This window comes from Nannobrachium achirus (assembly GCF_963921795.1).
Source record: "Nannobrachium achirus genome assembly, chromosome: 5".
NCBI classification, from domain to species: domain Eukaryota; kingdom Metazoa; phylum Chordata; class Actinopteri; order Myctophiformes; family Myctophidae; genus Nannobrachium; species Nannobrachium achirus.
Window position 1 is genome coordinate 39743585 of NC_137814.1, and position 13108 is coordinate 39756692.

The 13108-nt window shown below is 42.5% G+C and overlaps 1 protein-coding gene across 1 annotated transcript; it reads left to right on the forward strand.

The window, feature by feature from the left end:
- Positions 1–6829: 6829 nt before the first annotated feature.
- abhd8a (abhydrolase domain containing 8a) lies at positions 6830–9488 on the forward strand. Its single transcript, XM_080726269.1, has 5 exons — positions 6830–6866; positions 7247–8079; positions 8223–8393; positions 8601–8817; positions 9100–9488. Exons 2-5 carry the CDS (start codon positions 7256–7258, stop codon positions 9310–9312), a joined length of 1425 nt encoding a protein of 474 aa, XP_080582395.1. The 5' UTR covers positions 6830–6866; positions 7247–7255; the 3' UTR covers positions 9313–9488.
- Positions 9489–13108: the final 3620 nt, after the last annotated feature.

Sequence of the window (13108 nt, forward strand, 5' to 3'; positions counted from 1 at the left end):
ATTTTCTAGCTCCCCATAAAATCAAATATTGGTTCATTTTTCCAATTTTCTAGCTTGCAAAAAAATCAGGAAAATGCTTCAATTTTTTAAATGTGTGATTCATATTTGTCATTATTTGATTTGGAACCGACAAAGGAAAAACATCTTTAAAAAAGGTATTTTTCATTTTTTTTACCACATTACGAATATCAAAAAATGGACCAATTTTTTCAATTTTCTAGCTTGCAAAAAAATCAGGAAAATGCTTAAATTTTTTAAATGTGTGATTCGTCTTTGTCATTATTTGATTTGGAACCGACAAAGGAAAAACATCTTGAAAAAGGTATTTCTTAATTTCTTACCCCATTACAACAATCAAAAAATGGGCCCATTTTTCCAATTTTCTAGCCCACAAAAAAATCAGGAAAATGCTTAAAATTTGCTCAATTTTTTGAATGTGTGATTCATATTTTGACATTATTTGATTTGGAACCGACAAACAAAAAATAGGCCCATTATTCAATTTTCAAGTCCAGGAAAGAAATCGTCATCATGAATGTCACGTGACCACGTGTCAAGTCACATGGTACACAACTTCAAAATAAAAGCTGTAGGCTAGTCTAACATCCAAGTAATAGGATCAACATGCAGGCAGGCAGGGGGTCCATGAGGGGTTTACAAGGGGGTCCATGGCTGGTTCCCAAAGTGTGGTTTGCGGACCCCCAGGGTTTCTATGGCTGGTTCACAACAGCCTGGTACACGTACAGCCATGGCTGGTTCCCAAAGTGTGGTTCGGGGACCTCTTGAGGTCCATGACGGATTTCCAAGGGGGTCCATGGCTGGTTAGCAATAAATGTGGTTCGGGGACCTCTGGGGGTCCCTGAGGGGTTTCCAAAGGGGTCCATGGCTGGTTAGCAATAAGTGTAATTGCGACCGTAGGTCGCTACTTACTATCACAGCCTGCACAAACTGTCCGTCTGTCTGTCTGTCTGTCCCTCTGTCTGTCACACCTCACACGTCACACTATTGCCCTGCTCATATCTCCGGGTCCCTGGGGGACCCCCAGATGTAAAAAATGACCAAATATGCAAAAATGACCAAATGACCACCCCAACGGGGCTGCTCACGGGGAATTCCCGGGGACCACCGACTCCTGCTGCTCCAGAATGGATGCCAAAGTGGTGGCGCCCCCAGTGGAGGACCCCCTCCACTGCAGCTCACATAAAATGCCGTAACTCGGGCTAGGAGCGTCCGGGAGAGCCGGGGCCGGTACCTATTCGTCCGCCAAGGCAACGCGGAGACCCCACCCCTCATTTCCAGTGTTGGGTAGCGTTACTTTTTTTAGTAATATATACTGATTACATATTACCTTGATTTTAAAGTAATACATTTCGTTACATATTACCCCCCGAGTAGGAGTAATATATTAATATTACTTTACTTATTACTTTTTGGTAAAAAATAAAAATAAACGCTCAAATTGAACAAATAATTATATTTTATCATTATATTTTATATATTTTATATATTTTATATATTTTATTATTTTATTTTATATTTTATTGTCTGTTTTTTCATATGAAACACAATAGACCTATACCTTCTTAAATGTGGCCTATAATGACATGACAAGTTTGACAAGACACAAACCTCTATGCCTAAGTCCACAGAACAAGGTCTGCATGAGCTCTTGTTTTGGGCATGTTTTATCTGACAGCCTGTGCGTCGGAGAAAACATCCGCCAACACAGCTCCACAGTTCATGGGTGGGAGATATAAACCAGGCATTTGATAGTTCTCAGTAACGCATACATTTTAGCATTTTCCCTTCAGTTGTTGAAATGTTGTGGAATTTAGTAGCTTTAGCTTACTAGGCTAATAATCATTCTAAACACCTGGGTGCGCTGACTCGCTGTGCGCAAATGGTTTCCAGGCACTCCAATCCACCCGACAGGCATGTACACACATAGACATCAAAGGAGGCTTGAGCCCTGCCTCAGCCCCTGCCTCTCTAACATGTCAGCCCCCTGCCTCTCTAACATTCTCTGCACGTCCCTGCGTATATGTGCCGTTCTGTGCGGGGCAGCAGCAGCGCGCAGCCACAGAGCTTGAGAGGAAGGCTGAAAGCACAGGAGGTAAACCTCCCACGACAAAAAAACGTACCATATTGGCTTAAAACGGGACGACGGGACCCTGGTTGGTAACGCGGAAAGTAATGCTGTAAATAAGTTATCATTACTGCATTATATTACCGATGTTTTTTTTAGTAGGGCGTTATATTAGTCATTACTGCATTTCGGTAATATATTAGTAATATGCGTTATATTACTAACGCGCGTTACCCAACACTGCTCATTTCTCACATGGCCCTCTTCTAGCGCCACCATGAGGCCGATTCTTGCAAAACACATTTTTGGACACTGCTCCTACAGATTTTGCCCTAAAATCACGCACATCGGTACACAGTATGTCTACACATTGCCCACACAACTAGGAACCAATGGCAGTTACAGCCCTCTTTGTGTATACATGTGACCTACGGTCGCTTATCTCCCGATTAGGGAGTCTTACTGGTAGTGTAATAGGTGAAATAGTGTAATAGTGCATTACTTGTAATATTGAAATAGCATAAATGTTATTGCGTCCGTTAGGTCGCAGTTACTATCAAAACCTCAACCAGCGGTGAGTCCGTCCGTCCGTCCGTCCGTCCGTCCGTCCGTCCGTCCGTCCGTCCGTCCGTCAGTCAGTCAGTCTGTCTGTCTGTCTGTCTGTCTGTCACACGTCACACTTTTGCCCTGCTCATATCTCCGCAACCGTTGCCCAGATCCATGCCAAATTTTGCACACATACTCCTTGCCTGCCAAACCACAACCTCCACCCATCAATTCACACATGACCCTCTTCTAGCGCCACCATGAGGCCGATTCTTGCAAAACAAATTTTTGGACACAGCTCCTAAATTTTTTGTCCTAAAATCACGCAAATCGGTACACAGTATGTCTACACTCATGTCATCAACATGGATCTGTCCCATATAGCGCCACCTTCAGGCCGATTTTTGAAAACACATTTTTGGACACTGCCCTAAAATCACCCTATTAGGGAGTCTTACTGGTAGTGTAATAGCGCAATAAGGGTAATAGTGTAATATTGTAATAAGTGTAATAATATAATAGTGTAATAGTGTAATTGCGACCGTCAGGTCGCAGTTACTATCAAAACCTCCACCAGCTGTCAGTCTGTCAGTCAGTCTGTCAGTCAGACTTTCAGTCACACTTTTTCCCTTCTCATAGTGATTTTGGCTGCCAAACCACTACCCCCATTTCTCCCTCTTCTAGCGCCACCATGAGGCCGCTTCTTGCAAAACAAATTTTTGGACACTGCTCCTACAAATTTTGCCCTAAAATCACGCAAAGCGGTACACAGTATGTCTACACTGTCCAAGATAGCGCCACCATCAGGGCGATTTTTCAAACACATTTTTGGACTCTGCAAAGCGTGATTTTAGGATGCCCTGATGGTGGCGCTATCTCGGACAGATCCATGCTGATGACATGAGTGTAGACATAATGTGTACCGCTTTACGTGATTTTAGGGCAGAATTTGTAGGAGCAGTGTCCAAAAAATTATGTGTTTTGCAAGAAGCGGCCTCATGGTGGCGCTAGAAGAGGGAGAAATGGGGTAGTGGTTTGGCAGCCAAAACCACTATGAGAAGGGCAAAAGTGTGACTGAAAGTCTGACTGACAGACTGACTGACAGACTGACAGCTGGTGGAGGTTTTGATAAGAATGCACTATTACACTATTTCACCTATTACACTACCAGTAAGACTCCCTAATCGGGAGATAAGCGACCGTTGGTCGCTTATCTCCACAAAAAGGCCAAAAGTTTGTTTTACCAAAATCGTCCTGATGGTGGCGCTGGATGGGACAGATGCGTTTTGATTACATGACTGTGCGATTTGTGTGATTTTAGGGCAAAATCTGTAGGAGCAGTGTCCAAAAATGTGTTTAAAAAAATCGGCCTGAAGGTGGCGCTATATGGGACAGATCCAAGTTGATGACATGAGTGTAGACATACTGTGTACCGATTTGTGTGATTTTAGGGCAAAAATTTTAGGAGCAGTGTCCAAAAATGTGTTTTGCAGAATCGGCCTCATGGTGGCGCTAGAAGAGGGCCATATGAGAAATGAGAGGTGGGGTCTCCGCGCCGCCGAGGCGGACGAATAGGTCCCGGCCCCGGCTCTCCCGGTCGCTCCTAGCCCGAGTTAAGGCATTTTATGTGAGCTGCAGTGGAGGGGGTCCTCCACTGCAGCGCCACCACTTTTGCATCCGTTCTGGAGCACCAGGAGTCGGTGGTCCCCGGGAATTCCCCGTGAGCAGCCCCGTTGGGGTGGTCTTTTTTGCACATTTGGTCATTTTTTACACCTGGGGGTCCCCCAGGGACCTGGGGGTCCCTGGAGCTCCGGGGGTCCTTCGAGGTTGTAGTTTGGCAGGCAAGGAATTTGTATGGAAATTTTGGCATGGATCGGGGCAACGGTGGCGTAGATATGAGTAGGGGGAAAGTGTGACGTGTGACGAGTGACGTGACGGAGGGAAGGACAGGCTGACGGCTGGTGGAGGTTTGGATAGTAGAGAGTGTAAAAGTAACTGCGACCTACTACGGTCGCAATTAAACACACTTATTGCTAACCAGCCATGGACCCCCTTGGAAACCCCTCAGGGACCCCCAGAGGTCCCCGAACCACACTTTGAGAACCAGCCATGGACCCCCTTGGAAATCCGTCATGGACCTCCAGAGGTCCCCGAACCACACTTTGGGAACCAGCCATGGCTGTACGTGTACCAGGCTGTTGTGAACCAGCCATAGAAACCCTGGGGGTCCCCAAACCACACTTTGGGAACCAGCCATGGACCCCCTTGTAAACCCCTCATGGACCCCCTGCCTGCCTGCATGTTGATCCTATTACTTGTTGGATGTTAGACTAGCCTACAGCTTTTATTTTGAAGTTGTGTACCATGTGACTTGACACGTGGTCACGTGACATTCATGATGACGATTTCTTTCCTGGACTTGAAAATTGAATAATGGGCCTATTTTTTGTTTGTCGGTTCCAAATCAAATAATGCCAAAATATGAATCACACATTCAAAAAATTGAGCAAATTTTAAGCATTTTCCTGATTTTTTTTGTGGGCTAGAAAATTGGAAAAATGGGCCCATTTTTTGATTGTTGTAATGGGGTAAGAAATTAAGAAATACCTTTTTCAAGATGTTTTTCCTTTGTCGGTTCCAAATCAAATAATGACAAAGACGAATCACACATTTAAAAAATTGAAGCATTTTCCTGATTTTTTTGCAAGCTAGAAAATTGGAAAATTGGTCCATTTTTTGATATTCGTAATGTGGTAAAAAAATGAAAAATAACTTTTTTAAAGATGTTTTTCCTTTGTCGGTTCCAAATCAAATAATGACAAATATGAATCACACATTTAAAAAATTGAAGCATTTTCCTGATTTTTTTGCAAGCTAGAAAATTGGAAAAATGAACCAATATTTGATTTTATGGGGAGCTAGAAAATTAGAAAATTGAGAGAAAAATGATTTTTTAAAATTGAATTCCTATTGAAAATCTAACGATACTTTAGTACCCTGACCCCCCTATATAGCATGTTTCTCGCTTTCTCTCCATATTGATTACAACTTGGCCCCTTGTTGAATCAGGATAATGATGCACTGACCTTATGACCGCTGCCAGAATCCACCCCAACCCTCACCCCATCATGTTTCTTCCTCCCACAACCCTCACTCCATCATCTCTCTCCCTATCCTATCATGTCGCTCCCTCTCTTTTGTATTCTCCCTTTCTTTTTCTGTCGATTTCTGTCTTCTGTTTTCGTAGTTCTTGGCCTCTTTCCATCACTGATCATTTAGCCCTTTTAAGACATCAATGACCTCCCCTGTATGTGGAGATACAGTGAGCTGCACCTCATGAAGAGGAAAGGTTTATGCCTTTTCACTTCACTGCCAGCCATGATCTGGATAGAAAATATCGTTCATTACCCTACTTTAGCCCAAATCATTTTTGGCTTGACTGTGAGTTTGACTGTGACGAAGCAGAATAATTGCTTCTGCATATCATTTCCTTAAGAAACCTTTAACAATTTGTCCAGGGAGCGGGCAGTACCAGTGTACTGGTGCGTAATGTGGAAGGCATTTATTCTGGGTGACTATTGTAATTAACAACCTGAATGAAACCGTTAGAGATCACTAGCAGGATGCGTGGTATTAATAATTTAGAGAGTTCTTCCACTTATGTTCTTTAAATTATGGATAAATATGGGGGTTGAAGCCAGGTGCATTATGAAAAGAATGTGGACATAAATCATCTAAACATATACTAGGACTAGGTATTAGGTACTGTATATTGGTGTGGTGTTATGGCGTCTGTCTTCTACTGACGTTTGTTTAACAAATAAAAGTTATGCCTCCCAATTTAGATATGACACTTCCTGTTCTGTTTCCCTGTGATAATCAGAGTACAGAGACATGAAACTATGCCCAAGTGCCAAACCCTGCCTGAGCCATGACTGGACACAAATAGTGTAACAGTCTTCACAGAGCTTTGTAAACCGATCTATTGCTACTTTACAGTGTAATGTACTGGAATGAACCAAATCATGTGCCATGACTGAGTCTATTTATACACAAAGAGACTAGCCATGTTGGAAAGAGACATGGCTATTTATAGATAGTATCAGTAATGTGGATGGACTCTCGGACTCAGACCCATTGCCACTGAATGGACTTATGGAAGGTTATTGTGTTATTGTTGTCTGTCTTTGGGTTGACTTTGAATCTCTGAAGGTTAAGCTGCTTTTCAACCAAGGTGAGTTACACTGTTGTGAGTGGAAGGAAATGGACTCTGTTGTCTGACATGGAGTAGGAATGGGTCTATCTTTGTTATTGATATTGACAGCAAAAAGTTCTGCGGATGAAGACAACCACCCTAGTGGGATCATTTTCACTCTGTGGTTGTCATATAGAGCTTAAAAGGATTACTGGCAAGAAGGAAAAATCGGATTAAAGATGTGTTGGTTATTTACTGATGTCAAGCAGATAATCACACTTTACTAGATTGTTTCCCATCACGTCACAGTCAGTTTTTGTTTGTTGTGCACTTTACAGTATGAATACAGTATGGTGATGACAAGACATTTCTGTGTTTCTGTATCATTTGCCTCATTTGCCTGTGCTTTGTTATTGCAGGTGAGCACCATGCTGACTAGCATCGCTGAGGGTATCCTGTGCTGCTTAACTGGGAAAGCTGCCAGCCTCGTCTTGCCCCTGGACTCCTCTGAACCCTCTGATGGCTTCGAGTTTGTTGAAGTCAAGCCTGGACGAGTCCTGCGCGTGCGTCATATTATTCCCGAGCGCCCTCCTGTAGTAACGGAAGACCAAGTGTCAGGGAAGGAGAGCAGCGAGTCTCAGGGTGACAAAGGTCCTGAGGATTCTAATGACAATAATAAGAGCACGAGTGGCAGCAGTGTGCACTGCAAGAGGAAGATCACTGTATACCGCAATGGCCAGCTGGTGATTGAGAACCTGGGTGATGTGCTGCACTCTGAGATCCTGCAGGGTCAGGACGGAGACTTGGAGCCCTGCAGCACCGTGGAGGTGGAGCTGGCTGACTACCGGGAACTGGCGTCTTCTCCGGACCCCAAACCTGTCCCACCCACCGTTCCTCCAGCCTCCGGGGAGCAGAAGCCTGCCCCACCCCCTCGCCGCCGTCGCCGCAAGCCAAAGCGCACAGTGCACATTGACTCCAAAAGGGAGATCACCAGTTGCAAAGGCACACACTCTGACGTGGCGCTGTTCTTCGTGCACGGAGTGGGTGGCTCTCTTGACATCTGGGGCAGCCAGCTGGACTTCTTCTCCCGTCTGGGCTATGAAGTCATCGCGCCAGACCTGGCCGGACATGGAGCCAGCACTGGCCCACAAATCGCGGCAGCGTACACTTTCTATGCCCTGGCAGAGGACCTGCGCGCCATCTTTACGAGATATGCACGCAAGCGCAACATTCTCATTGGTCACTCATATGGGTGAGTCTTTAGTCTAGTGTGGAATTTCAAAACCTCCAAACACAATTTAAATGTCCTTTCTCAATTTAAACGCTAACTTAAATTGTGATTCTTCCTATCCCAAATGTTAACTTGTTGCAACCATCCCATCTTATGTCTCCCAGGGTGTCATTCTGCACCTTCCTGGCCCATGAATATCCTGACCTTGTCCATAAGGTGGTGATGATCAATGGAGGGGGTCCCACTGCTCTGGAGCCCAGTCTCTGCTCTATCTTCCAGCTACCTTCTTGTGTTCTTCACTGTCTGTCCCCCTGTCTGGCCTGGAGCTTCCTAAAGTAAGACCTGAGACTGCACTGCGTAGAAATTAACACTTAAAATGTAGAACAGAACAAAGCTCATCACAAGCCTAGCAAAACAACAGTGTAGTAAAGCAGAATGCACACTAAAATAGCTTTATGTTGGCATCAATTTGCAGTAATTTACCTACAGTATGTGTTTTATTTGACATCTAAAATGCATACAAACCCTCTCTTTGCCTACAGAGCTGGTTTTGCCCGTCAAGGTGCCAAAGAGAAGCAGCTGCTAAAGCAGGGCAATGCCTTTAATGTGTCACCATTTGTTTTACGTGCCATGATGAGTGGGCAGTACTGGCCCGAGGGGGACGAGGTATACCATGCTGAGCTCACTGTGCCCATCCTGCTGGTGCACGGCATGTGTGACAAGTTTGTTCCCATGGATGAGGATCAGCGCATGGCAGAGGTAACACATGGTGGATCCAGAACAGATCCAAAAATCATCAAATGCAATATTGATACAAAAGCTACTTCTAATATAGACTTACATTTATAATAAGCAATTACGTTTAATGTGTGGTAAAACCAAAAACCAAAGGTTCGTTCATATCAAATTATTATTGAAATAGTGGGGGAAGCAAGCGTAATGTAATGCAAACATATTCCCTGTTATATGTGACATGTCACATAATTTAATCTTACCGATTGTGTTATAAAAACATTACTATTTTGTATTTTGTTTTTGTAGATTCTCCTATTTGCCTTCCTGAAAGTAATCGAGGAGGGGAGCCACATGGTCATGATGGAGTGCCCGGATATGGTCAATACCCTGCTGCATGAATTCTTCTTATGGGAGCCTGACATGTCCAAAAAGGACAGTGCCAAGATAGCCACAGAGAAGAAGACTAATGTCAATGGCACTATTCAGACGCTGAGAGTACACAAGTCCTTGGACAAATAACCCTTGAGGAGTTACTTGCTTCATGGTTGAGTCAATTGGAGGGCCTGTCTTTAGGCAGGTACGTTCTTAAGGCGGTTTCCGGGCTGAGGGCTGTAGATGAAGCCACATCTCCAGGATGTGTGCAGCTGCTGGTACTGTAGTTCAAGATAAAGAGGGACTATAATAAAGGAGCAGGAAGAAACGTACCAGAGAAAATGTGAAGGAGAGGGGACCAGTTCCAAAAACGGAGACTGCTTGTTTCTGTTTCTCTTTTTGACATGGTGTCTGTGCTCCCATCAAGTGGCATTTGTAAACTCACAAAGTAATGGGAGGTCCACAGGACAATGTCCATTTGTGAGTATTGTATGAACATGCTTTTTGAATAATGGACCACTGACAAACCAAAGTGCAAAATGCATAACGTACAGTACATAAAGTAGTTTGTGTGCTACAGATCTTACCTGCCCATGTGCAATGATGACTAACCTACCATCTTAAATGTTCTCAATGAAAAGGCACAGGGATACTTATGTAGTCGATTCGATTTTGCACATATTGGTGGTGAAGATCAGAATATGAGTTGTAGTTACATAAGTTGGTAATGATATTGTACAACCAAATACTGACTGGATGGTAGTACGGAATTGGCAATTGTTTTGAAATATATGCAGTATACTGGCTACAAAGAGGAGTTAAATCATATGCCTACATGTAACAACCTCAACACACCAATATTTCTTTGTTTCTATGCCAAAGTAGAGCCTGGTGATTATAAAATGTCAACTGTTCAACCATAATCCATTCACTTCATCATTTGTGCCCATACACTGTGTTCCTTATCAAACTTGGTCACAGATATTGTGAGTAACAATGGATCATCTATGCACAAGTACTAGAAGATGACCATTTAAAATAATACTAAATCCTATCATACTAACGGTGTCTACTCTATGCAGTATATATAGTATTAACACTAATAATATTATAATATATAATACTGAAAATATAAAATATCCTACTGAAAACTTAAAGCATTTTCCTCTTTTATTTATATATACTGTGTATATATATATGTATGTGTGTGTGTACTGTGTAACAGCAACTGCCATAGCAGATAAAACCACATGTTGTTTTATTAACAGTTGATGTTAGAAATCTGAGGTGATAAATGTATGAAGAGCATACCCTACTACCCTCCAGTCAACTATATTTATCTAACAGTGTTACAAGAGAAAGCTCAACCATACTAAAAGACATTCGTTCATGAATGTTGTTTTGTCTCATAATGAGACAATGAGAAAAGAGAAATTTAAAGTATGAAGCACAGTCTAATACAGTCCTTGATCTCTGTTGATAGCATGGCTTATACTGTTTTTCATTTATTTTCTGGTTCAGCAAATTACGGTATAAGAAAATAGGTGGATTTAAAAAAGTATTGCTAATGCCGGAGCTCAAACATGATTCAGCCAAAGGAGAGCTTTTCCCATTCGAAGGAAGCTCAAAATGCAACATGACTGGACTTATGCAACTTCTTGAACAACAATAAAGACGAGTTAAATGTTGTCAAAGATGAGACATGTTATTAAAAACAAACAAAATCAAGAGGAGCTGGCAATGATGCCTCGGAAAAGGAAATTTCAATATGGACTACAAAATACCAATAAGTGCTGCTGAAGCAATATGTCTCCTTTTGGTGTAAATGCTCCATAATAATGTAAAGCAGGGGTCTTCAACCGGGGGTCCGGGACCCCTAGGGGGTCCTCAGAATTACTTTATTTTTTTTACATTAACCTTAGCATCCCTATTCAGAGGAGAACTTTAGCCAAAAATAGCAGATCTACAACTATCTTGTAGGTCGGCTATTTTCAGCAAAGAGGTTTGGTGTAGGGGGGGAAAAGAGCAGGCTATGTAAAGAGTGAAAGGTCAAGTTTACTAAGTATTGAAGGTTTAAGTGGTTAAATGTCTGAAAATACACATTAAAGGAGTAGTTCACCCCCCAAATGACCTTTTTTCTATTGATTAGTCACGCCATGGAGACTAGAGTTCAATGATATTTTTTGGTTTTTGTTGCATTCCTAAGACAAAAATGTGATAACAATACATTTACCCCCATTCGTTCCGGATGGTGACCCGTTTCGAAACGGGTCACCATCCGGAATCAATGGGGGTAAATTTACTCGAATCAAAATTTTGTCTTAGGAATGTGACAAAAACCAAAAAATATTATTGAACTCTAGTCTCCATGGCGTGACTAATCAATAGAAAAAAAGTCATTTTGGGGGTGAACTACTCCTTTAACATGAATACAACATGATAGTGCTGTCAAACAAGTCTATGAAACTATCTATGAAATCTATGTAAAAGTTTAATCAGCTAAACTATTTTATACAGTATATAGTGGGGGTCCCTGCTTTATCTCTCTGTCAGCTTAGGGGTCCTTGGCTGAAAAACGTTGAAGACCCCTGATGTAAAGGACTGCAGAGTGCACATATACAGTACAGTACATTGTCCTCTGCTAAAATTGTGCATATAACTTTCAGTGCTCCAATGTGCTACATCATTTGTGGATAGAATGTGTTATGTTATTGTTGCAGTTATTCATGGGAATCCTAACATAATATGCACTGCCTGAATGTACCGGTAGATGCATATACAATTATATATCCTAAAACTGTTTAATTGAACTGTTGAATGAATGTGCCTTTCCTGGCATGAAATAAAACCAATGTTTGCAGTTGACGTGTGTTAGTTGTTTGTCTATATGTGCTGACATATAGTATGGTTACAAACCGAGATTGAACATTTAACATACTATTTTATTCTCTCTCTCTCTCTCTCTCTCTCTCTCTCTCTCTCTCTCTCTCTCTCTCTCTCTATTAGGCCTATAATATGTTCTCTCTCTATCAGGCCTATAATATGTTCTCTCTCTATTAGGCCTATATATGTTTTGCCCAAGGAAGGAATGCAAGTCAGTGATAGCCATAGCCAGGTGGACAGGTTTAGGAATAAACACCATCTTTGAATTATTGCGTCCATAGGTCGCAGTTTACTACGTCAGTGGGGGCTAAATGTCTATGGCTGACCTGTTGTGACATGATCACATTGTTGACTCATTGACCAAGACAGCCTGTTCTGGCAATCCAATCATATATGGAGATCCCTGATGTCATCAATATTAAGCCCATATCTGGGAATGCCCATATACTGTATATGGACATATTGTGTCAGTCTAACCAGTGTGGTTGACGCGACATGAGTCACACTTGCAAATTAATTCCGTCTTTGTCCCTTTTATGCCCATATATGGAGATCCCTGTCCCAATGTCATCCATATTAAGCGCATATCTGGGAATGCCCATATTTGGCAATGCCCATACTGTAGACACTCCATATATAGCCAAGACAGAATTCATTAGCAAAACTGCTGACTATCATCACCTGGATCTCCATATATGAAGATAATGCTGTCCTCATCAAACCCTGGATATCCATAGGCTACATGGAGACTACTGGATCATCACCTAGATCTCCATATGGAGCTGGTCAATACCTCTACATCTGAACTCACGGACTCCATACATGGATATAGCTGACCTGCTTTGACATCACAGTGATGACTCGACCAGCTCAGCAGAACGGTAGCCTATAACCTACATGCCAAAGCAGCCATGTGCACGCACCAAAGTGCACGCAGGCGAGGTCGCTTCTCGCCCTTAGGGTGTCTTACTCATTGTAACCGTTGTAAAATAACAGGCCTATATACAGTATGTTTTGCTCAAGGAAGAAATGCAAGTCAGTGATAGCCATAGCCAGGTGG